Here is a 24775-nt window from a genome sequence, read left to right on the forward strand (position 1 = left end):
AAGTAACATTTATTAAATCACTTCAACACATTTGTATTTTTTTGTTTTAAGTTCAATGAAGGAAGTACAAGGTTTTCAGTTGTAGTTAAGTACAATACGTCATGATTTTCATTTTTGCTTGTTTTAGTTTCATTTGTTTTTCTAGCTCTTTCTTCATTTTGTCTATATAAACATAGAATAGAATTTTTTCATCAATATTTTCAATTTGTCACCTTCTGTATCACAGTTACATGGTTATTACAAACGTGAGTTTTTTTTGTGTGTGTGTGTTTTGAACGCGTTTACAACTAGGATAGACAACACATTTAGTACATCAACGTACATTATATATAGAAGTGTATGAGTGTGTTTTGTGTGTGTGTAACTACCATATATGGTAAGTACATATATGTATGTCTGTATATAGTGTATACAATCTATAATGCCGGCGCCAACATTGTTTGCCCGAGATTTAACAGCTAATAAAAATTCAGAGTATAAATAGTTTTGATTACAATTAAGTACATACGATAATACATAATACATTAATGCTTCACTAAAAACTCTATCAACTAATAATACCGACATCATGCAGTCGTACAGATTTTCTGTTATCTTTTTTTGTTTGTATGTTTTTTTTTTGTTTTTATTGGACGTACCCAGTACTCTCCGCTAATTGCTTCAGTTTACAATTTGTGAGCCCAAAAATTTTGTGGCTCGGGGCGTCAAAACGTTACAATAACTACCATAAGTAAAAAAGCGCATTGCAACTGTTTGAAGTCTTTTTGAAATAGCACACTAAAAAGAGTCATTCAATTTGCTCAAGCTTAATACATTTTGATCGATTTATCTGTCTCTCTCTCGTTATACCTCCCCTCCCTCCCTCCTATTATTATGCCTTAACATATCTCTAACTAATCTCTCAATATTAGCAAAGTATAAAATGCGCAAACTTCTTGTCCTTGTCGCCTCTTTGAGCTTTTTGGGCTTAATGCTAACAAAGTAGTTGGTGCACCATGTATATGTGCTAAGTACTATATATGTATATATATAAATGTATGCTGGGGATCGCTTTACAGCTTTGCCCTGTATATATAAAAAATGCAAATTGTCGCAGCTCCATTGATGATGGCATCATCGCAACAAGATAGACAGACGGCTCCAATTGATATACTTACTATATATGTATATATATATAACCCTAGTGCACAGTTTGGAATGAGTGCTCAAAGTCGACGGGCAGCGCAGGCAAAGTGTGTCCACTTTCTGTGCCCGATATTGTTTTGATTTGGCTATTCGAATTGAGGGATTCCAGTTCATGTGTCTCCGAATTCGCCATCTCAACAATAGCTGAACTCGTGGGCGTTAGCAGCTGTTCACTAGCAATAATTTGGCTGGGTTTTCTACACAGAACAAACACAAATTAGTTGTATATTTATATAGTAAAGTAAATTTACTCACCTTTCGTAGAACTTGTTGGCCTTTGCAGTGCGACGTTTGCGCAATTTCGGCCAACCAAGCTGCATGAAACCGTACTGCGGTCCAGCGACTTTGAGCATGCTCATCAAAAAGAATGTGGCATACAGCCAACTGGTGACCATGACCACAACGAGGAAGACACCAATCTGTATATAGGGTAGTATATTTGATGCCATCATAATGCCACCGGCAAAGCCCGTGGTTGCTGCCGCCATCACCGTCGGTCCAATGATGCGGGACAGCACAAATTGTGTGGCTGCCACACGCTCCTTGGATGGCGCCAGGCGATAGTGTATGCCATAATGTAGGCTAAAGTCCACAGCCAGTCCGATGGCCGTTGAGACGGCAATGCTCTCCAATATATTCAATTGCCAACCGAGTAAAATTAGCACAGCCACAGTGTTGAATATGGTTAGGGAAACGGTAATGACAGCATATATGGAGATGATCAGATTGAGTGTGAAGCACAATAGCACCACAAGTGATGCGGCCATGGCCAAAATGATGGCGACTATTGTGTCATTGGAGAGCGTATCCTGAACACTAAAAAACATTATAGATTCATAGTCACTGATGAACCAACCGCCGCGTAATTCCTGCGGCGCAGTGCTGAGCTGCTGTTGAAACCAGCTCTCGACGCTCTCGTAAAACACTTTCATATTGCTATAGATGGTACTATAGCTTATGTTCGAATCGAACTCAATGATTAGCGCCTTAACAAGCAGTTGCATTGATGTCGACTCCATGCTTAGACTTTCGTTGCTGCTGCTCTCCAAATAGCCAAGATCGGTTCGACTGGGTGCAGCAGCAAACCTGGGACCCGCTTTGCTTTGCTGATAAAATCTTGTCTCCCATAGATTGGATATGCATTGAGGTAAACACAGCTCAAATATATGTGGTTCGTAGGGGAATTCGGCAGCGCAGCAGGGCGTTGAGTTCGTGTGTGTTGAGTCCATGTCATCAATGCATCTAAGCGAAGAAGAAAGCAGTTTAAATAGTGTCTTTAAAACATTAATAATTTAAATTACCTGCGCTCCATAAAACGTATAAAATTCTCGATAAAACAGTTGGGCAACAAGAAGCCAAAAGTCGCTTGATAAAACGGCTGCTGTCGCACGTTTTGGCAAAAGTTACGCAGCCAAATCTGTGACTCTTTGCTAGATATATTAAAATTATTGTCATAGTGTAGGTTGCCATGTGAATTGGGATTCGTATAGTCGCCATCGTCCATCGCCTCTACGCCCCAAACGAAACGCATGCTCATATTGAAATTCTCCACTGCTTGCAGTGTCTTTTCAAACCAAAACAGATGACGCAGCTTCGAATAGATCTCAAAGGGATGATGTGAGACAAACAGCTGAAAATGTGGTTTCTCCGGCAGCTGCAGTCCCGGATACCAAAACACAATTATTGCACTGCCTGTGCCCAGTATTGCAAAGATGATTAGCCATAAGAATGCATAGTTCATAATGCTGTGTGTGATGCGCTCCTCGAACAGTTCACAAAATCGATTAATTGACTTCTTGCAAGCGTTGATTAGCTTCTGTAACAGATGCTGCTGGCAGGACATGCGACTAGCAAACAGACGCTCCATAATTGAAACCGATGCCGGCAGCCAGGTAATCATCAGCAAATAGTTCGTCACCACAACAGTACCAGCAAAAATGCTAAGAAAATAGGCAATATTAGTGACACACTAAATAAAGATAATCGAAGGCTTACCCAAAACATTTGATGGCTATGATTGAGCTGCTATATGAAGCAAAGAAAGCACCCGCTGTTGTCACCGAGGTAACAAACATCGAGGCAGCCGCATGTCGCATTGTCAGTGCCATAAGATTCTCCAATGTTTCCGTGTGCTCATTATGCTCCAAAGGTGTGGGTAGCGTTGACTGTGTGTTCAATGTGCTGCTCTTGCTAAAACGTTCGGCCAGCACACATTGCCAGATCTTTAGGAACAAGAAGACATCATCGGCACCAATGCCAATGATCACCACAACGGCCAACAGATTCATATATGGGAAGAAGCTGAACTCAAAGACCAATGTGTAGACAAAGTAAGCCAATCCCAGCGAAAAACAAATCGCTAGGCACGACATCACGGTGATAAACGCTGATCCAGTGTACAACCAGACGCAGGCGAGCACAAAAAGACCTCCGAGTGAGACCAGCCAAACATCCGTGAGCAGCAGTTCGCTAAAAAGTTCGTTCTCCAAGCCCAAATCCATGCCTATGACTTCGACGAGTTCGTTGCTCAGATCACTAGAAATATAAACATAGTAGTTACGATTAATATAAATAAATCGGAGATACTAGCACATTATAAATTTAAAATAAATTTTGTTACAAAACTTTTCAATTCAACATGACTGATGAAAGACCATCCCTCACACGCAGCGAACGCTTGGCCGCTGTCGATGTCAATGATCTGCTGCCCAAATGCATTGTGAAGCGCACAGTTACCAAAAAGGACTTTGTGGATCACATGCATGATGGTGTCAGTCACAAGCCAAAGAAGATATTTCGCTACCAAACCGATCCGGCGCTAATCTCTGGCCACTATGCCAACAATCTCAAGGTGAACAACATTGAGATTAAGACACGCACCTGGCCATATGCCATGGATTGGCGCGAGGATTATCGTCAGTTCTTGAGACGGACTAAGTGGTGCAACGAAGAGATTTACAAGCTCTTTTTTGAGTGTCCTCCAGTGCGCTACGATCAAGTTGAAGCTTACTTGAAGGACTTGCGTAAAACTATTTATTGGTCGGATTATTCACCTGATGAATACGTTTCGCTGATTAGTCAGAAAACTATTAAACCTAGCGACTCTGCTGACAGCAAAACGCAATCGAAGGATATTCAAACGACTTATGGCAATTATTACAATCGTCTGCAAGAATTGGGCGATAATTTTTACAAAAAGAAACCAATTCCCAAGGATATGTCGTTGGACGAATTTCGTGAGAATATGCGCAAGCTGTTTCGCAAATATGATTTGAGCACATACTTTGAGGAAGTGTGTGTGCCAGCTCTAGTTACTGCCAAGGATGGCAAGATGCCTGCAGGACCCATTGATCGTTATACATTGCGTAGATATTAGAAACTTACACGTGTTCCCATTCGTGAAATAGCGTCAGGATGCGATTAGATCGTGCAATTGGCACAAAAATCATGGCGTACTTCAAATAAACATTTGTGTCCTGCAAAGCAGTAAAGTACATTAGTAAAGCAAATTGTTAAAACTGCTTTCAGCTACTTACATTGGGTTTAATGAAGCCGTAGTCAGTGAGAAAGTTCAGCACACTGAACACAATATCCGCATGACGCGTACATTCCTCAGGTGCATAGCAACGATTTAAGGTATTGCAGTTCATGTCAATCTTCAGATCGTGATAATACTCAAAGCAATTGATGAGCAGCGTTTGCAGCAGGGCAACGTCCTCTGTGTTCAGATCGAAACACGAACTTTTATTGGCCAACAAAGTGGCATAATTGGGCAACGACCAAGGCCGACAACAGTTGGATGTCACTTCTGCTTCTGATCCTTCTCTTTCACAGAACGCCTGATAGCTTTTCACCGAACTAATTTGCTCCTGTAACTGACACATGGCCAGCATGCCATTCAAATCGAACAACGAATCGGTGGCATTGGGTCCAATGCGTTGCACCACAAAATGAGCATAACGTTTGTGCGGCGAAGAATCACAGAAAAAGCCCTCAATCGATTCCTTCGCCGCTTTGGCCTCCGGCCAACCCAAATCGTTGGGAAGCGTTGCCTGCTTCAGCATGCGCCATCTGCTGCTCTTGCTCTGCATACGCTCACGATGCTCATCCTCATCGACAAACGTTGTGTTGTGTCCATATTCAATGGTGGATGCACCATTGTTGCTACTGTTGCTGTCGTTGGTGATCTCGTAGTCACGTATTTGTCCATCCAGCCATTTGTTCTCACTTGAAGTCGGTCGCTTGGTGGCCTTCAGTCGCTTGTTGAGCACCATCATTTTGTTGGCCATATCATCGTGTTGATTCTTCTTGTTGCCGTTGTTGTGCTCCTTGCGTTTCTTATTGTTTTTTGCGCCGCTGCTGTTTTTTGTGCCGCTTGTGGTTAGGATGCTGCCTATGCTGGAGCTGCATCTTCTGCAGCAGATCCGATGGATTGGAGAATAAGGCGCCATTGCCATCACATTCCTGTTCCAGATTATGCCAAGAGGTCAAACGTTTGCCTATCGCAGTGCCGCGCGATTCGAAGCCCTGTGGTGCGTGTGTGTAGATAGTATGAGCATGCGTAGAAATGATTTATTGTGCTGGGGACACTCTACTTACCAAGGTGGGGTCACTGAAGTCGGGCAGGTCGTTCAATATCAGTGCCACAATAATGCAGGCCACACAATAGACGGCTATGGAAATAACCACCAGATACGGTCGACGTGCCAACACATGATAATACCAATTCATCTTCTCCGAGTCGAAGCACAACATGCCGAGGCAATTGCAACACTCGTCGTCCTTCGTTCTTCGTCTTCGTTCGATTCGCAATTTCAATGCATTCAATTTGATTTCATATTTTTTTTTTTTTTTGGTTCAGTGCACCAACAAAATTGGAGTCACAGCATTTCTTCACATAATAACCTTGATGGCTCTTATATGCATGTGTGTGTGTGTGTAATACGATGGCGGGTGTCCTTTGTTGAGCACGCAGAGGGGCCGGGGGCAGTGCTATTGTTGTTGTTTATGTTATAGATACTGCTGTCTGGACCTCTTGCCTTTGTGAGTTTTTTCTAATTTATTTTTCTGTCTTCTCTTAGCTCATCTGTGGTTCTCGTATACAAAATTCTCTTGATGGGAGGTCGTCAAATGAATTAACATTGTTTGTTTAAATAAACACACGCGAAATAAACCACACGCTGAGAAACAAAACTTCGAAATGAATAAAAAATTGTTAAACATCGATTTTCTATGGCAAACATCGATGTTTTTTGCAGCCAAAATAATATGTTAATTGAATATTATGAATTTTATTCATTATTTGTTTTTTATTATCTTCTAAAATGAGCTTTCTGTTGTATTGAACACCTGTGTCACGGTGTGACCACTAGCAAAAATTTTATGACAACCGTTTTAACGTCGATTTGATATACCAAAGTATGGTTTTGCCTTGATATCGATAGATACCTAGGACAATGTCTTATCGATTTCTGTTTTATATTCTGCCAGGGCTACAGTTGCAATCAGCTGACGGATATAGTCATCGCCTATTGAAACAGCTGGCTTCGCTTTTATTATTTTTTCAAACAAAACAATTTTCTAAAAGATATAAATACAATTCCTTTCGAAAATGCGGCGTCGCGTGGGTTTGGGTGCCATACAGCAACAAAAGTTAGCTGCTGAGAAATACAAGGATAAGGGTGCTGATCTGCAGGAATCACAATTGGAACAAATGACCAAACAAATGGAAGTTTTTCGCAATAAATTGGAAGAGTTTGCCATGAAACACAAGGAAGACATACGTAAAAAATTCGCAATTCCGTAAGCAGTTCCAGGAGATGTGTGCGGCCATTGGCGTGGATCCCTTGGCTACTGGCAAAGGTTTTTGGAGTGTGCTCGGCATGGGAGATTTCTATTATGAGCTCAGTGTGCAGGTTGTTGAAGTCTGTTTGGCAGCCAATCACAAAACTGGCGGTCTTATGGAGCTGGATGAACTCCGTCGGCGCTTAATCGCTGCGCGCGGTCAAAGTGCTGTGCATCAGGAGATTACCAAGGAGGACATACTGATGGCCGCCAAGAAACTGAGTATCTTTGGCAACGGGTAAGCTAGCCATTTCAATTAAGTTCGACTTAATGTTTATATTTGTATGCAGGTTTGTTATACATAAGCTGGGGAAAGGCAAATACATGGTGCAATCAATCCCAGGCGAGCTTAGCATGGAGGAAACTAACATACTCAGCGCTGCATCTAATACAGAATTAGGCAGCGTCACGCAATCTCAGCTTATGAAGGATTTGGGGTAAGCTTGGTTTGCCTTAAGCTGCGAATGTCGGTAACTTACGTTTTCCTTGCAGCTGGACTGATTATCGTGCCAAGCAGGCCTTGGACAAGGTTTTGGGTGAGGGACTCTGCTGGATTGATAAGCAATCAGATGAGCCCAGTTACTGGTTCCCCAGTTTGTTTCCCGGTCGCAATGCACAGCTTACTGCCACATAGTTGAAATTAAATCATATTTATTTAACTACTATAAAATATAAGTTTTTATGTTCACTATTTCAATATGCCAATGCCATCGCCAGCGGCGCCACTCTTGAGTAGCTCATTTTCGGCCTTCAGATCACAGTTTTCCTTGCGCACATTTTCGAACTCCGCCTCGAATCTGTTTGTCAAATCATGCAACAAATATCTGTAGTGTGATTTGAGTTTCTTATTGGCCTGCATGTAATCCTCAAGCTGAGGATCGTAGTTCTTTTTGCTGTGTAACGAAAAGTTAATATATAACTTATTTGTAAAAGTAACATGTGGCTTACCTCGTTAAGTGATGTTCTTTCTGAGCGTATTGTTCCATTTCCGTAACTCGCTTGTTGCAGGACTCGACATGCGCCGCAAGTTTCTCATTTTGTTTTAGAGTCTCTTCATACTTGAGACTAATGCGATTGTAGCGCGCTTCGATAGACTCCATCATGGACTTGTTCTCGGCAATTTGATGGTTAAGCTGCAGTTGAGTTAATGTTTAGATAATGGCTTGTAAACTGGGCAATCAACAAACCTTTTCGCGCAGTGATTGTATCATTTTATCCTTCTTCGATAGCTTCGAGCGCAGCTGATCGACTTCGTTATCCACACGCTTGGCGGCTTCGTCCATAACGTTGCCAATATTGGTGGCCAGTTGAGTAGCTTCCTCCTTGTAGGTTTCGGCTAACCTTTCCGCCTCGATCTTCTCACGCTCGGTAGCCTCGTTAATACTAAGAGCTTCTTGCACCTTGCGCATGGCCGTCTCTTCGCGTTTTGTGCTCTTCTCCAGCAAGGATTGAGTATATTTCAATGCTCTGTCAAGTTCCTTTAGCTGCTTTTGCATTGTTGCGATCTTGGCTTGGCTTTCTTCGCGATTCTCGTTGTCTTGACGTCGCCTATTGAGTTCAGTTTGCAGTGTTTCAATCCTTTCGCCATCTCGTACTTTATGCTGATGCAACGCCTTGATGACACTCGTCTGAGTGCGTATGTCTTCCTGCTGCAAAGTTAACTTTTGCTCCAGCATTTTAATCGACTTGTCGTACATCTAAAAGTTGAATATGAATACTTGAATCTCATTTATATTGATTACTTTACTCACTTGCTGTTTGTCGCCTTTGGACAATTGTTGACGATAATTTTGCAGTTCAGTCTCCAAGTTCTTGATAGTGCGCTGTGAGCATTCATTGATCTGGTTGAGGCAATGTCGATCCTTTTTGAGTGCATCTATTTGTGCCTTGGCCTGGACCAGCGCATCGTTGGATAAACGGAGCTGCTGCTGCAGCTCTTCCATGTCCGAGGCGTAAGGCATTCTGGTGTATTTGCCCAGTTGAGTGCTCAGATTGCGATTCTCATCCAGTATGGAAGAGATATGTGCTCGAAGACCACTTTGCTCCTCGCGAAAGTTCCTCAAATCTTCGTTGGTTTGTCGCACAAGTCGCTCCACACACTCGGCCACCTGCTCGGCACAACTGCAGTAAAATAATATAATTATTTATACAGCCGAGAATGGTTGAGATACGGTACGCACTTGGAGAACACATAATTATCAGCCTCCTGTGTCATAATTGTAATACGAGTTAATCACACTCAATTTTCGAAAATGTTATATAGCATATTATTGAATTGGTTTGTATATATTTGTTTTTTTATACTGTCTGCTGTCAGTCTTCTTTTTGACAGCTCAGTACACACAACAATTAAAGCCGGGTGTGTTGTGACACCATGTTGTCCTGGTTGTCCTGGCAACGTGTTCCTTTGTGGTCAGGTGTTTGCTATTATTTTATTCCGCTTGCAGTTGTCCATTTGTGATGCCGCTGTTCAACAAGAAATTCGAATCGAAACCGATTCCAGCGCGTGTAAATCGCTGTAATATTGGTTTTCCGGTTGTTAGCGAAGATATTGATGATTTCCGCAAGATATCCCTTAATCTGGGCAATAAAAAACTGCGTTTCGCCGATGGCATTTGGATGCATTCGGTGCGCAAAGGCGACGTCGATGATATGCTGCGTTTGAATAAAAAAGTTTCGGGCATTAGAGGAGGAGAATAACATGTGTAATCTTAAGATTGAGGTGATGCTGGATTTGCTGGCCGAACATGCCACAGAACTGAATGAACTGAAGCCGAAGGAGAAGTGTAAGTAGCACTTAGTAATATATTAAAATAACAAAACTAAAAGTTGTTTACTTTTTGCAGAATTCGCAAAGAAAACAAGAAAATTCGAATAAATAAAATCTATGTATCATATGCCAAGTTTTATTGGGATTATTGTGGGGCATTCTTTTATTTTATCGCCACAATATGTGTAGATATAAAGCACCCTAATCAGTTTATATTGCTGTTTGGAAGTTATCAAGTGGCAAAGAGCTCTAAACAACAGTGCAACTACCTTGGCTGGCCATCGACGGATCGGTTTGGCTTTGTTGACTAGCCCATTGGGAATTAATTTGGATTTGTTCGCTTCGCGTTGTGCGTTGGAATGAATGTGAGATGGGTGGGGAGGGAGGTGGGGAGCGAGTGCCGCTCGTGCTAGCTTTGGTCAAATTGTAAGCATTTGGGTTGTCGCCATTGGCAGCAATCTATAGACGCCATCAACACAACGACAACGACAGCGACACACTATGAGCTCTGCCGCTGTTCTGGCTCCCTGCTATTTATTATATGTGAGTGTAGTGCGGGGTTTTTTGTGATAAGCTGCAGTTGCTGGCGATAACACCACTGTGCATAAGGCAGCCAAAATAAATATCGAGGGTGGCCGCGAACCCGGCACAACCGCATTTAAATAAAGCTACCAAGCTCTCGAGTTCTCTCTCTCTCACTCTCAACTGTGAGAGGGTGAAATATATTTCGGGTCGATCGGAGTCTAATCTTTGACTATGTGTGCGTTGTGTGTACATAGTCGCAGTTGGTTGTTCATATCTGCTGACTATATCGACTACTGTATATTTACGCATTTATATTGATATGCGATAAGCGTAACTGCTTATAAAATACACTTATTTAGTTGTTTCCCAGCCACGAAGTGGCAACAGCAACAGCCACAGCCGGCACAAGCAGCAGCAACATCGTCAACGACGCCGCCGAGGCACCTCCGAGGGGTAACACTTGTTCGATTCGTGTATTACAGTAGTTTGTTGATAGCCACCCGGCCGAGCGGACGTACAATAAACACGATCGAGCGATCTAATACAAAACAAACTCGACACACAAAACAATACAATATACAATAGAGTATTCAATAAAAAGGGACCTACTTTAATAATAGCAACAGCTAAAAATAATAATAACAAAAAGAAAAAAAAGAATTGAATTTGCATTCGCTATAATTTCATGCTATTCGGATGCGGTTTCGAATGCGCAAACAAATAAACTGCAACGTTTCAGCCTTATGTGTGGATGTTGGCATTAGGTAACCAAAGTCGTCTATATCAGCACAAAAGTGTCAATCAAAAACAGAAATACTGACCATATCAGCAAAGTGATTATAAAAAAAAAAACACAAAACTAAGCAACTGTCGCTCATTGAAGTCCATCGTGTGTCCATTGTGGTGACTGCGCGTAATTTTCGAAAAATAAAAAAAAAATAGTAAAGAAAAAAAGTGTTGCTCGGCATAAACAAATTGTCAATCATGCACATAGTAAATATATATATGTGTATTTTGAATGAAATGACGAGCGTCGGCTACCTAATAAATGATAGCAAATAAATCAATTGAGTGAATGCCAATCAAATGGGGGCAACATTGATAAATCAAGCCCAAAAATTGATCATGTGGAGAGCAGCTAAATAAACAGACCACAAACCCCCGACAATCTGTTGTTGTTGTTGCTGTTGTTGTTGCTATCATCGATGATCATTGTATTTTTATGCGAGTTTCGTGCAGCGCAACGTTCCAGATACAACAAGCTCAACACAAAATAGAAAAAAAAACTTAAACATACACATGTTGAATATCTAAATTATCAAAAAATGCAAATGCGAAACAGCGGCAACGTCAACGACAATGGCAACAACGAGACACCTAACAAAAACAGAAAAAAAAGGTGAAAATTAATTGCTAAATGTCAAAATTAGCATCGGGTAATTCGCCTCTTTTATTGCGCATGATATAGTTCTGAAAATATCTGAAAATTTGTGCTCTACGACGACGGAATGTCAGTTAATATTTTCGTGGGTGTTGTGTAAAAATAAAACTCTTAATTTCCACAATCTTCAGTCAACCTACGATTTTTTGTTCGTTTTTGATAAATGGGCATTATCGTATCGATGATTTATTGTTCAGTTTGCTCCATATAAATGGGGTCTCTCTTTGCTATTTAATAATAATGAAAAGCAAAATGCCATAATTTATGTGTGAGCCAAGGATTTATATATACCCAAAGTGCTATTACACCTATGTACATACGTGTATCTGAATACTTGTGTATCTGAAAGTGAACCCACACACACAGTTGTATCTAAGTGTGTGTGCTCTTCTATTTGTATGTGGATCACCCAGCTTTAAATGGCCAAGTAAATAAACAAAAGAAAATTGTACACTCAGCCAGCTAGCCAGGCGGCCCAAACAGCGCCCCAATTAAATGTGTGAAAAATGTGTGCGAAGCGGTGAAAAATGCAATGGATAAATCAATAAATAAATAACAACCTGAGCAACGAACGTCGATCGGCGTCGAGCACTAAAAGTTTGCTATAAAATTAAATTCAAATCGATCATTTCGTGAATGGGCAAAACGGGGCGATAATTCGAATATATAGTATACAATGTTACCCACTATAAACTCGGTTCTATTCTGAATTCCACATTCTCTCTATCATAATGAATTTTACGTATTGTATTTAGCTGCCAATTTCTGAAATTTAATGCGAAAGTGAAATTCATTTTTATTTGCAGAATTTAGCTAATTGAAAAACTATATTTCAAGAATTGAAATGAGCGTGGAAAATGTGCACAAACTATTAAATAAATAATTGATAACAATCACTCGCAATCATCATGAAGCAGCTGTGGCAGCCACTTTTAGTGACCATCTGGTTGCTGTTAATTGGCATTTTGAAACCAACAGAAGCATTTGCTCATTTTATTGACACCACAGGTGAGTGAAATTTCAAAACAAAAACAATTAACTTAAATTCCCACACTTTGCCAAGTTTTTTTTTCACTTGGAAATACGAAACTTAAAGTATAGTAAAAAAATCAATCAATGCGATGTTTCCTAGTTTATCTATTTGTTGTTTTTCTCTTTTTTTTTGGCAACGCAATTTGATAAGATATTTCACCTTACTTTCGTTGAATGTTTTTGATTTTTGAAATATTGTTTTCATTGATTGCAATTTGAATAGAGAACACGGAGCTGATACAACAACGTGCCGGCTTCGATGTCAAGCTGCAGTGCAACCTCACGGGTTTGGTGGATGAGCGCAAGCTGGCCGAGATCAAGATACAATGGTTCTTCAAGGTGGGAATTCAATTCATTTCTAACTAGTTTTCTTAATTTTTGAAAGTAATTTATATACTTTTTCTCCAACAGCAATGCAGTGATAACAATTGCTATCAGCTGGAATCTGCTGATGATTGGACAGCTCTGCCTTGTGAGTCGAGTCTTTGTCGCTCCGAGCTTTGGCTACGCAATGTAACTGAGCGTTACTCGGGTCTCTACAAGTGCAGCATTAATCCACATGTCTTGGATGCCACTCAAGCGGTGGATGTGCAACTTGTACGCACCTATCAGCTGGATGTGAAAAGTAAGTGATTCCTTTAACATATGTTCTGAATATCGGTGATATATTGTAGATACAATATTGTAGATGTCGGTGATATATTGTAGATATATGTATATATTTTATTAGATAAGAGATTATTCCGCAATTTATGACGTCAAGAATATAACTTGCTTCTTAAAGTAATCGTTTAAAATTCTAACAAATTCCTTATAAACTTTAAATTTAACTCCAAGTTCGGGTTAATGAAAATGTAAATTAAGAGCAATAAAATTAGGCATCATAAATTAAAGTGCTCATTTAAATTGAAAAAAGGCATAACAAGTGTACAACATTTTGCATACTCGATATTAACTTGTTCTAATTGCCTTAAAAATGTTATTAAATAAATCAAGAATCAGTTGAAAGCAATTAAATCAAACATGCTTTTTGTGAGAATATAAATTTTGGTTTGACAGACTTCTGCTTAATTGTAAATATTAGGAATAGTAATGAACTATCTTAGACAATGATATATTCATATTTGCAATTTATTTTTTAAGTCATTTTAAAGTTTTTATTCTTTAAATTTGTCCAAAAAAGTTTACCCAGGTTTCTGCGAATGAAGTATGCTAGACAACAATATATCTTTATTTGCAATTTACGTTTTAAATCGTTTTTAAAACCCTTACCTAAAAAAAGTGAAAATCGATCTTTAGAGTGTGTAAGATAATTATACAATTTGAATACTTTTTAAACTATAGTCCACAACTCCTATTATTAGATTTTTAAAGAATACCAATCGATTCATAAGCTAAATAAAACTCATCTAAAATTTTGTGCTCCTTTCAGACAGTTCCTTGGCTGCACCAGAATTCCTGGACGCCTATCCCAGCAATAAGACAGCCACCAGGACAGTCGTGTGGTGTTCCAGTGCCGCGTGCACAGCGAAGAGCACCCACAATCAAATGGTTTCGCAGACGCTTTCCTGGACAACCAGCAGCAGTTGAAACACCTCAACCCGCCTTGGGCACCTCCAACTTTAGCACACACATTGTGCGCTATGGAGGCAGAACCTACGAGTTACTTGCCACACCTCCCGAGAAGCTCGTTAATCCACAGATCTATCTCAGCAAGCTGATAATAAACAGTGTGCAATTGAGGGATACGGGTTTCTATGCCTGTGTGGCCATTAGCTACCGGGGACACAAGATACGTGAGGCATTTTTGGAGGTGGTGCCACCCGAAGAAGAAGTGGACTACTGGGCGGATTATGGCAGCAGTGATGAGCTGGTGCAAGAAGAGTCCAGCGATCCACGGGATTTCCTGCTGCTCTTTCTCATGCCCGTGGGATTGGCGATGTTGCCATTGAGTGTCTGGGGTGGTTATATGATCTATAAACGCTGTACGAGGCGCAACGAATGCGAACGCATGGAGCAGCAGTATTCGGATGAGGAGCTGGACACGGAACGTTATGTTCTCGGTGGGAGTTGACCTAGTTGCTTAAAAAGATTTTTTTTGGGGACCAAAGACTGTTTTTAACTTTAAGTTTTAAGTTTAGCAATAAATTTACCGCATACCGAGACATTTTGTTGTGATTCCTAGCAACATATTCGTTTAGTTCAAAATTTCGTTACGTATGAAATTCAAAATTAGTTACGATCTTTCATTTCCGGCCCAGCGTTCCTCAATATAGCCACAAAAAAAAAAACAAGCAAAACAAAACAAAAAATAAAAGGAAAGAAAAAAACGAGTAAAGTTGCAATCGAAAAACGCATTCAAACTGTTTGATATTCACGGATTTGTTTGTCGTTTTCCACTGGTTACCGATGATCTTTCAACTTCATCTGCAGTTTTATTTGCTGCGCCAGTGCCAGATCCGTGTCTACTTTCTGCGCCTGCGTCTCAACATTGTGAATCAGGAGGAACCCATCGAGGCAATTGACAGCCAATAATAAGATTAACAATGTCGAGTCATAGATATCGCACCACGACCATTGAGTATTACGAGTATCTAATGCCCGATCCGGTTGAATCGATCATGTTTTTACCTTACAATGCGGCTAACAATTATTTGGTAATGCCCGAGGAGAACTGTTACCAGCAAGAGCAAGAGGTCATTGGCAATGTGTGCCACATGGTTCAATGGTATCAGCGACCGACCTTCATTCAATATGAATCGGATCACAACGAATGCCATTGCCATCACTCGCTACCCAATCCCGGACACGAGCATGAGCACGAGGATGAGGATGAGCGTGAAACTGTGGAGAATGTGAGGCAATCATCACCAGCAGTGTCAAAACCCAAAAGCAAACAAAATCATGTCTATCAAGCAGAGCAAGGCTACCTGGTGGAGGAGCCGGCAAGTGAATCTTCCGAGGAGGAGGAGGCGGAGGAGGAGAAGAAACAAGACGAGGGTCAAGCGAACACATCACAGACCTCAAATAAAAACGATTGAATTTTGAGTTCCTCTTGCCAGTTGTGTTAGTCTACGATTCGACAGAACCTGGAAGGCATGTTTGATGGTATATAGTGTCAAAACCTATATGTCTATGCATATTTTATATATATTTTGCCCAATTGTGGTATCTTGTTGCATCTTCAAATAAAAAAAACATATATTTTTTACCTTATGCATACAGGGTATTTTCCCGTCGAGCATTTACACCTTCTCAGTGCTGTGCTAAATTTCGCACTGGGGTTTCGTCTATCCGACATCCACATAATTTGATTATTAGCACATGTTTGTCGACTGCCTGTCTCTCACTATACACTCAGTCACTCTCACTCTCTGTTTGCTCTCTTCGCACACTGAAGTGCTGCTCTCAGCGATTTGCCTCAAGCTGTTATTGATGGTATTTCAGTTGCCGCGTTGATTTTGCTGTCGTTAGACGTGTTATGCGAGTTTTTGTTTCTGTTTCTTATTCGCGTGAACAGCAAAAAAAAAAACCGAAAAAATTCACATGAAATAAACAACAACTATTTTGAGGCTATAAATATTTTTTGTGTAGTTCTCTAGTGCATACCATATACTACGTATATATTAATAAACTGCAGCAAATTCGAACAATTACAAGATGTCACCGTTCGACTGCAAATCGCGGCGTGGCACCAAAATATCAGTTATATTATTGGGCAGCGCATTATGTTTCGTTATGATGGCGTATTTCGTGTTTGGCGACAGCAACGACGAGCAGGGCTTGAAAAAGCTACGTATGATATCCATTGTGAGTGAACTAAATACCAAAAGTAGCATGCGCATTAAGTATTTTATTTTGTTTTGCTTTGCGGTTTTGTGTGAAACGATAAACAGCTGTTTCGTCATGGTGCCAAGAACCCCAGTGGCTTCTATCCCAATGATCCACATGCGGCGCACGATTGGCCAGAGGGACTTGGAGCACTAACACCGGTAAGCATAACAGCTGATCGATTCGTTAAGTTTTAACGAAAGCGAATTCCTTACGCTCTCTCTTTCTCTCTTTTGCAGAAAGGCAGTCTGCAGGCTTACAATCTGGGTCGAAATTTACGCATGCGTTATTATCGATTGTTGCCTTCGAACAGCATTTACACACAGCAACAGGTGCATGTCCTGAGCTCGGCTGCGGAACGCTGTGTGGTGCGTCAAAAATGAATACACAATGATTGTGCGGTGATAAGAAGAAACTTGATGTCTTATCAGTTTGGTAGTTATCTTTTAGATGAGCGCCCAGAGCGTTTTGGCTGGCCTAATGCCACCGCTGGATAACAACAATGTGCTGCCCATACCCTGGCAACCCGTGGCCATAAACACCCTCGCCCGCAACGATGACACGGTAAATTATCCCCCCATCATTACAATTACCATATAGAAGACTGTACTCTAATTAATGATTGCTTAATTGTAGTTGTTGGCCCAAAAGAAGACGTGCGTCAAGTATGAGAATATTCTACAAAAGCTTTATAAATCTCCGTCTGCTGAGCTGCTGAAACTGAACGAGGACAACAAGGCGCTCTACAAGCGACTGACCAAGAATACGGGCAAGGTGAGCAGTATAGTACATTTGTATACCAAGTGTATATTGTTTTCGGTATATTGTATCTATTTAAAATACATATAACTACTTTAGAACATTTCCAATGTGCTGGATGTGGAGCTGCTTTATACCACATTAAAGACCGAAGAGGAAGCGAACTTGGCGCTACCCGATTGGACTGAGAATATATATCCCGAGGAAATGAGACCCTTAGTGGAACGCAGTTATGCTTTATTTACGGAAACACATCTAATGAAGCGTATTAAAGGCGGCGCTTTTATCACTGAGATTCTAAAGAAAATGCAAAACAAACGCCGCAAGAATTTAAATCCAGATCGCAAAATCTTTCTATATGCTGGACATGATGTGACGCTTGTCAATGTTATGAACTCACTGGGCATTCTTGATCAGACCGCAACGCTGCCCGAATACGCAGCTGCTTTGGTGTTTGAACTGCATAATAGCAAATCATTTAGCGATGGAGATTTCGAAGTTAAGGTAAGGCAAATATTATCTGTCCGAATCGAATTCAATATTAATGAGCTGTTCCTTTAGTTGGTTTATTACTTTAATAGCGAGGACAAGTTTCCCAAAGAGTTGAGCATACCCAACTGTGATGCACCCTGCTCGCTATCACAATTTGCCCAAACATTTAACACTTTGCTGTTGGACAACTATGATGAAGCCTGCGAGAATCCTACATCAGATTGCAAGAATTAGGATTTTTAAAGATGTTCTAGGAACCGAAAAAATTAATTTTCTTTTACCATAAAAAAAACGATTTTAAACCTTTATATGTACGTTTTCTTCAACGATATTAATTTGTTTTGGGTAATTCTCATAAATTAAGTTTAAAACTCAATTCAGTAATCTTGATCAAAGAATGAAACTCAAAAAATAATGAAAAAAAACTCAAGTAATCATTATTCTAACATTTCTTTGGTTTTAAAATTGATTAAACGCCCAAAAATCTATGATTATCGCTGAAGAAATAACATATAAAATCATATATATAACTCGTAGGCCCTTGGATGTAGCAGTTGCTGAGCATAATGAATGCTGACGCTGTAGCTACTAATGTTATTATGCTGTTATGTATTTGTTGTTAAACAATAAACAAATTCTACAATGTACATTTTAGAATCAGAACAAATATTTTGCTCCCAAGCACCAGACTTCAGAACATAGTATTTGAAAAAAATTCCAAAAAATTCAAAATCTAGACCCCTTATCCTCCGCATATAGAAAGTAGATTGGCACCTCCACTTTTTCACTGACCCGAACGATTTCTGTATGGCTAATTAGACGGATTGCAGCGAGTCCATAGAAGAGCATTGGTAATCCTGTGACATGAATATTGGCGTTTGATACATACGCTTATAAATAAATACATTTGTATCCCCTTGACTTACCCAGGTTGATCACCTTCAGGAAACGAAAAAATTTGTCTTCCAGTGAGAGATCCTGAACTTCCCGTTTACTGCAGTGATATTTCATATACGGATAGCAGGCCGTGCGCAATATATGATAGTTTGTGCCCGTGTCCAGTGTCCAATTGAAGTGTGACATGCCACGCTGATCATTCTGCACATCCTTGAACTAAATTCCAAATTTATTGTTAAGCACATTTTGGGGGTCTGTTTTTGGTTCGTTGTTTTTTTTTTTATACTTTTTTATTGCTTGCATTTTACGCACCTTAACGAAGTATGATGTCCAAAATGGCTCTTGACACTGTTTCAAATAGGCTGTCAGCACTTCAGAGGCTCGTGGTTTCAGCAAAACGCGCGTAAGTTGCATTTTTATTTTAAACAAAACGCAACAGTTTCTTTTTGTATTGCATAAACAAAACAAGCGCTGCCGGTGCAATTTGTTAAACTAAACAGCTGAAAGCGTGAATTAATCGATATCGATAAATGCAATCTTCAAAGTTCGCGTTGCCAACTATTACGAAGTGGCGGGCAATTTTATTTTCTAAATTTCAATGTTTCAGCTTGCCGTCGCTGGGACGCCAACATTCGCACTATGCAATAGAAAAGGAATATTTTGATCTGATGCCCGTTTATAATGAAAAGCTCTTGGATTATAAATCTGGTTCAGAGGAACGCAAACAAGTAAAGCTGGCGCTGGCTCAAATTCTTAATCGCATTGAACCTGTACCCATAGTAATAGACGATGTAGAAATGTATCAAGAGTGCGACAAGGTGCAAATACTGCCCTACAATAGAGATCACTACATAGCACGGTAAACAAACATAGTATTATTAAAGTTTGATTTATTTTAAATGAATACAATATTGCAGCTATAGCTATGCAAGTGCTGCCACAATCGAAGATGCCATTGATTTGGCTGCCCATGCACAAATTGAATGGAACAAAGTGAAACTGAGCAAACGCATCGCCATTTGGGAGAAGGCAGCGGATTTGATTGCTGGTAAATATCGATTCAAGATTGTAGCTGCCATAATGCTGGGTCAGGGCAAAACATTAATGCAGGCGGACATGGACGTCGCCGAACTTGTTGATGTGCTGCGCATTAATCCGATTTATCTGCGCGATTTGGCCAACTATGAACCCGCTAATCTTAATCCGGATGTGTGTCGCAATCAAATGGTCTTGCGTGGCCTCAACGGTTTTGTGGCCGCCATCACGCCCTTTAACTACACAAGCATAGCAGCCAACTTGGCCTACACTCCAGCTCTAATGGGCAACGCAGTGCTGTGGAAGCCATCGGATTCAGCACTGCTGTCCAACTGGTATGTGTTCCAGGCAATGCGTGAGGCAGGTGTGTCCGATGGCGTGGTGAACTTTGTACCTGCCAGGCCCACAACATTCTCCAAAGTGGTGACGCGCAGCTCGAAGCTGGCGGGGATTCACTTCACGGGCACATCGAGTGTGCTGAAGATACTTTGGCGCATGGTGGCCGACAAGATTGACATCTATGATCATTATCCTCGGCTCGCCTGCGAATGTGGTGGCAAAAACTTTCACTTTGTGCACACCTCCGCCGATCCCAATGATGTTATCGCATGCACCATTCGAGCAGCCTTTGAGTATGCTGGACAAAAGTGCTCCTCCTGCTCCATGTTGTACGTGCCCAAGTCGATGTGGGAGTCGCGCATTAAGCAGCCACTGCTGCACATCACACAACAGCTGTTTGTAAGCGAAGCAACCTATTGTGATTGCTTCTTTTCGGCTGTGATCAATCAGGCTGCCTTCGATCGCATCTTCACCTACCTCAGGTACATACACAACGATCCCAAGTGTGAACTGCTCATCGGAGGCAAGGGCACCAAGACCAAAGGCTATTACATTGATCCCACAATTGTGCAGGTGCATGACCTGGACAATTTCCTCTGCAAGGATGAGCTAATGGCACCCATACTCTGTGTGTACGTTTACGAGGACAACCAAGTGGAACAGACCATGGAGAAGGTGGCGCAGATCAATCATGGCCTCACTGCTTCGGTATTTGCCACAGACAGCAAGTTCATCAAGCAGGCCTGCGATGCCTTCAGATGCAATGTGGGCACCTTAAACATCAACGACAAGTGCACCGGCTCCAAGGTGGGTCAGCAGCCATTTGGCGGCGGTGCCATCTCTGGGACCAATGAGAAGATGGGCAGTCCTCAGTATTTGTTGCGCTGGACATCGCCGCAAATTTTAAAGGAATCCCTCGTGCCGCATACGAATATTTACTATCCTTACATGGAGTTAGGCTCCAATGAGTTGAAGAGAGCCACGCTCGAGACACGAGAGACATCTACGAAAGTTGAGCATTAAATTCTTTATAATAATTGATGTGGCTTCAAAATTAAAAGTGTTTAAAGTATATTAGTTTCTTTTGATTTCGTGAGTTAATAACCTTCAGGGAGAAGGATACAATAAAAGTACAAATTGAAGATGTTTTTGATGTCTGCTGTTTATTCTTTCAGTTGTCTGTTGTTGTTTATTTAAGCCTCTGCAACTCAAAAATGAAAAGAGAAAGAGATCTTTTGGTGACTTGGTGACAATTGTTTTTAAGACTATAAGCCTATTAAAAGTTCTTCAGTTCTTATTTTTTAGGTATGTATAGGGATTCTCTAAAAGACTTGAATATAGTACTGAAATATTTGTTTAATATTCGTATTTGACTTTTTTGTTTATTTCAAATTTTTGCTGCTCGACTTTAGTTGTCAAAAGTTGTCGTAAAATTACCTTTAAATAATTCTAAATAAATATCTACTTTTGCTCTTGCCAAATGTTGAACAACATGAAATGTTTGGCTGGCGCTTTGTTCAGCGCAAAATTCAATTAACCATCATTTGTCTGCTGCTTCTCCTCTGCTTCAGTTTCATGCCCAGCGATGCCAACAAAATGCAAAAGCAATCACAGACTCTACCACATAATGAGGCAAGCAATATCAAGAATAGAATAGATGTGCATCGTCTTTATAACGCTTATCGGGATCGTGTCAAGGAAGTGGGTGATGAGGCCAAACATGCCGGGGGTTTAATAGCTGAGCATACAGCGGTGGCGGAGGAGGATAATGGGGATTCCATAGTACCGAAAAGTCTCAAGACTGATGTGGGCAGTGGAGTTAAATCCTCGTTAATAGAGAAGGACTTGACAGCAAAAAGACCACAATTAATCACATCGCCAGTTGCCAGTTTAGAGCAAGTGGAGCAGTCCCAGGTAGACGACCTCAAGTGTGTGCCCAAGCAAAAGCCCAAGGATCTAGAAGAAAAACCAGTAGACAAGGAGCACAGTGAACCTGATGTGAAAGGCATGGTTATACTTAAAATGGATTTGCCCAGCAAAGACAAATCCGAGCTGAGTAAAAATAATAAAGAGGAACAAAATGCCGCCGAGCGTCGCATTGCCGAGTTGAATCGCGTCTACAAGGAGTTTGTTAGCGCTTGGAAGAAACCCAATTCAGATCCGAAAAGAACCAATTTCTTCAGCAACAAACCCATTAGATTAAGTGCTTTGAACGAACTGATGAATGTGGTGGAAAATCTAAAGCAACCTCATACAATGGATGACTTTGTCAAAGCCATCGATGATGAGATGAATCGCGAAAGAGAAGGATTAATATCAAACGACAAGCTTAATAGCAAGGTTGACAATATCAAGAGAATGTCGAGGAATATACTAGCTAGAGAGATCTCCAAAGATGTGAAGACTGGAGGTCTTTATGAGCAATACAAGACCAAGCTCAACGAGATACTAAAGGCGCCAGCAAAGTCGCTACCCAAAGAGTTATCCTCATGCCACTGCGATGCCAAGAAGTCACCCACTTTGGCTGTGGATAGTCCAACAAATACACAATCCCAGTGTCATTGTGATGCCTCTCGTTTTGCCTTAGCTGCTGATCCTGCCAAGCTGACGCAATGTCAGTGCGAGGAAATGAAAAACTCCGCCAGCTTGACGGGCACAGTGGATGGGAAGTCGGACAAGGGCAATGATTACTTTCAGGCACTCGAGGCTTGCATGCAGCTGAACAAGCAAAAGAAGATTGCAAATGGAGGACCCAAGCCTTACTATATAAACAATTCAAAGCAGCGACAGATGGTGTGGAACGATATTCCCTTGGTATCCAAGCAGAAAGTGGCCCAAAAGGAGCCCATTAACAATTCCGACAATCGCCAGACAAATGTGAAGACCAAGTCGAAATGTGAGAAGACAAATGCAGCAACTTTAAATAAGAATCAAAAGCAGCTGCTGCACTTGCTCAAGGTGTTGCAAGCGAAGCATCAAGCGGTCCACAAACGTGGCTTGGAGGCGACTGGTATTGGATTTCCTCAGGTGCTCGTTAATCAGCCAGCACAACAACCGCCTCAGCAGTTGGGAAATCGGATGATTGACAACATGGCCAAGCAGCTGAATGTGTTACCATTGGGAAATGGCTCAACGTATTGCCTCCTCCAGTGGTTCCAGCTCGCAGTTATATCCGCTGCCAAGCAACTCGGGTAAGTTAGTCAAGATTTAAGCAAACTACTAAGCTTACGCGACTTTTTAAAAAGCAAGCCAGACCATCGGATATCAAACTCCAAACAAGATTACGCCGGAAGTGCAGCAGCAGCAGCAACAGCCACCAGCGAATGTAGCTCCCATGCTGGAGAAGATTCTAACTCGCCTACAAACCATGCAGGACACTAACTTTAATCGCGGGGTGGAAATGTGGGCTGCTGATCGCTTGCCCTGCTGCTTTGCCGAACCTGCTGACGGTTAGCCAAAAAACCATCGATGAGGTTTGAGTCCGCTAATCCGCTAAACACTTGCACTTCCTACTCTCTTCTGAAACAGGTGCTCCCTGTGAATTAACAGGCTCATGGGAGTCGCTGCTGCTCGGCGTGCGCATCAACATTGTAGACGAACATCGTGTGATCAATCAGGCACCCAAACCCATCTGTGCCCAGCCTCGAGTGCGGCGTCAGTGCGTCAAATTGACACCATCGCAAATACGAGAACGCTTTAAGGAAGGTGAACTAAAGGCACTCAATATTACTATAGAGGAAACACTGCCTCCTCGTCCACATGAGCTGATTGAGAATATTTCCGACTGGATTTTCACTGGACATGCTGTGAGCACTCTCGGTGGTCCTATTTCGTTTTCTTGCCGAAAACTGGGCTCCAAGTTGATGGGAACTTTTATTGGCTTTTGTCGCAACTGTGGTTGCATCGATACCATCTTTGGCAGCTGGACATTTTGTCAGTCGTCGAAGGACTGTCAGGATGTCACCATGTCGATTTTTGAGCGACGTGATGTCCTGAGACGTTATGGGCTACCCGAGATGCGCAAGGAACGCATCAAAGATCATTTGTATATACGCAGTAAATTTGGCAAACTGGAGAAGGAGCATCAAGCACACACTGCGCATCCACATGCAGCAGTCTCACATTGATCTTTTGAAATTATTTAATTTGTTTTCTTTTTGCTTTCATTTATTTTTATATGGTTCTTGAATATACATTTAGTATTGCTGATATTGACGTTTGTGGTGATTGATGAAGGACATGGCATAGCCTATGGATCGCTTTACGCAGTGCTCGTCCATTTGCTCATCTGTTTTGCACTGTCTCAAGCGGTCAACAACGTAATACACAATATTTTTCCTCATCTGCTCGTTGTCAATGCTGTCCAAGCGATTCTCGACCTTGTGTATCAGCAAGTGGGCAGCGGGATAATCGGCGACGTCGCAGGGCCACATCTCCGAGTGTCTGTGTGTCCAGCTTGGGCGGACGTACTCGTCACTTTCCACGTAATCCTCATATTGACGCCAGCTGGCTGCTTGAGCCAGTGCCAAGCTGCAGACGATAAGTAACGAGAGCGTAACTGAGTTCATTGTTTAAATGTTCTCAATTAAAACGAGTACTAATTTAAATGCGGTAATTATGCTTCG

At 41.4% G+C, this 24775-nt stretch overlaps 12 protein-coding genes across 15 annotated transcripts; 8 read left to right on the forward strand and 4 right to left on the reverse strand.

Annotated features, from left to right (window-relative positions):
* Positions 1-595: 595 nt before the first annotated feature.
* Positions 596-6549, reverse strand: LOC133838183 (protein dispatched-like). The gene is given in 8 exon segments (XM_062269183.1): positions 596-1382; positions 1441-2427; positions 2487-3125; positions 3181-3720; positions 4570-4661; positions 4722-5528; positions 5530-5712; positions 5785-6549. Coding segments are annotated over 8 exon segments (3606 nt in total). The 5' UTR covers positions 5941-6549; the 3' UTR covers positions 596-1180.
* LOC133838191 (uncharacterized) lies at positions 3734-4703 on the forward strand. The gene has a single exon (XM_062269192.1). The coding sequence runs from the start codon at positions 3824-3826 to the stop codon at positions 4559-4561; it is 738 nt and encodes a 245-aa protein (XP_062125176.1). The 5' UTR covers positions 3734-3823; the 3' UTR covers positions 4562-4703.
* Positions 6550-6686: 137 nt separating the features above from the next.
* LOC133838190 (vacuolar-sorting protein SNF8) lies at positions 6687-7663 on the forward strand. Its single transcript, XM_062269191.1, is given in 4 exon segments — positions 6687-6970; positions 6972-7267; positions 7320-7466; positions 7522-7663. Coding segments are annotated over 4 exon segments (759 nt in total). The 5' UTR covers positions 6687-6796.
* On the reverse strand, positions 7664-9355 carry LOC133838186 (interaptin). Its single transcript, XM_062269187.1, has 5 exons — positions 9210-9355; positions 8781-9150; positions 8217-8726; positions 7978-8162; positions 7664-7922 (listed from the first exon to the last, which is right to left on the reverse strand). The coding sequence occupies exons 1-5, from the start codon at positions 9242-9244 to the stop codon at positions 7718-7720; spliced, it is 1305 nt and encodes a 434-aa protein (XP_062125171.1). The 5' UTR covers positions 9245-9355; the 3' UTR covers positions 7664-7717.
* A 134-nt stretch (positions 9356-9489) lies between these two features.
* Positions 9490-9924, forward strand: LOC133838195 (protein chibby homolog 1). Its single transcript, XM_062269195.1, is given in 3 exon segments — positions 9490-9696; positions 9698-9815; positions 9876-9924. Coding segments are annotated over 3 exon segments (327 nt in total). The 3' UTR covers positions 9878-9924.
* Positions 9925-10810: 886 nt separating this feature from the next.
* On the forward strand, positions 10811-15068 carry LOC133838188 (cell adhesion molecule-related/down-regulated by oncogenes). Its single transcript, XM_062269189.1, is given in 7 exon segments — positions 10811-11088; positions 12572-12773; positions 13021-13136; positions 13209-13422; positions 14230-14286; positions 14289-14336; positions 14339-15068. Coding segments are annotated over 6 exon segments (1068 nt in total). The 5' UTR covers positions 10811-11088; positions 12572-12673; the 3' UTR covers positions 14872-15068.
* LOC133838193 (uncharacterized) lies at positions 14992-16013 on the forward strand. Its single transcript, XM_062269193.1, has one exon. The coding sequence runs from the start codon at positions 15344-15346 to the stop codon at positions 15836-15838; it is 495 nt and encodes a 164-aa protein (XP_062125177.1). The 5' UTR covers positions 14992-15343; the 3' UTR covers positions 15839-16013.
* Positions 16014-16242: 229 nt separating this feature from the next.
* On the forward strand, positions 16243-18160 carry LOC133838187 (venom acid phosphatase Acph-1). The gene is made up of 7 exons (XM_062269188.1): positions 16243-16607; positions 16694-16789; positions 16868-16996; positions 17079-17192; positions 17265-17402; positions 17487-17891; positions 17949-18160. Exons 1-7 carry the CDS (start codon positions 16458-16460, stop codon positions 18111-18113), a joined length of 1197 nt encoding a protein of 398 aa, XP_062125172.1. The 5' UTR covers positions 16243-16457; the 3' UTR covers positions 18114-18160.
* A 403-nt stretch (positions 18161-18563) lies between these two features.
* On the reverse strand, positions 18564-18962 carry LOC133838196 (uncharacterized protein C15orf61 homolog). Its single transcript, XM_062269197.1, has 2 exons — positions 18806-18962; positions 18564-18736 (listed from the first exon to the last, which is right to left on the reverse strand). Exons 1-2 carry the CDS (start codon positions 18960-18962, stop codon positions 18606-18608), a joined length of 288 nt encoding a protein of 95 aa, XP_062125181.1. The 3' UTR covers positions 18564-18605.
* A 73-nt stretch (positions 18963-19035) lies between these two features.
* On the forward strand, positions 19036-21222 carry LOC133838184 (delta-1-pyrroline-5-carboxylate dehydrogenase, mitochondrial). Its single transcript, XM_062269184.1, has 3 exons — positions 19036-19179; positions 19384-19635; positions 19694-21222. Exons 1-3 carry the CDS (start codon positions 19100-19102, stop codon positions 21171-21173), a joined length of 1812 nt encoding a protein of 603 aa, XP_062125168.1. The 5' UTR covers positions 19036-19099; the 3' UTR covers positions 21174-21222.
* A 318-nt stretch (positions 21223-21540) lies between these two features.
* Positions 21541-24359, forward strand: LOC133838693 (uncharacterized). Of its 4 annotated transcripts, none has more exons than XR_009893974.1 (3): positions 21541-23341; positions 23396-23623; positions 23679-23819. XR_009893974.1 is itself a non-coding variant. In XM_062269879.1 (3 exons), the coding sequence occupies exons 1-2, from the start codon at positions 21648-21650 to the stop codon at positions 23602-23604; spliced, it is 1899 nt and encodes a 632-aa protein (XP_062125863.1). In that variant the 5' UTR covers positions 21542-21647; the 3' UTR covers positions 23605-23623; positions 23679-23819. The 4 variants fall into 4 exon arrangements, 2 of the variants coding, with proteins under 2 accessions (XP_062125863.1, XP_062125862.1); XR_009893973.1 differs by having other exon boundaries at positions 21542-23341; positions 23396-23599; positions 23679-23820; XM_062269879.1 differs by having other exon boundaries at positions 21542-23341; positions 23400-23623.
* Positions 24288-24764, reverse strand: LOC133838701 (uncharacterized). Its single transcript, XM_062269888.1, has one exon. The coding sequence runs from the start codon at positions 24716-24718 to the stop codon at positions 24347-24349; it is 372 nt and encodes a 123-aa protein (XP_062125872.1). The 5' UTR covers positions 24719-24764; the 3' UTR covers positions 24288-24346.
* Between the last annotated feature and the right edge of the window lie 11 nt (positions 24765-24775).

This window comes from Drosophila sulfurigaster, chromosome 2R, assembly GCF_023558435.1.
Source record: "Drosophila sulfurigaster albostrigata strain 15112-1811.04 chromosome 2R, ASM2355843v2, whole genome shotgun sequence".
Taxonomy (NCBI): domain Eukaryota; kingdom Metazoa; phylum Arthropoda; class Insecta; order Diptera; family Drosophilidae; genus Drosophila; species Drosophila sulfurigaster.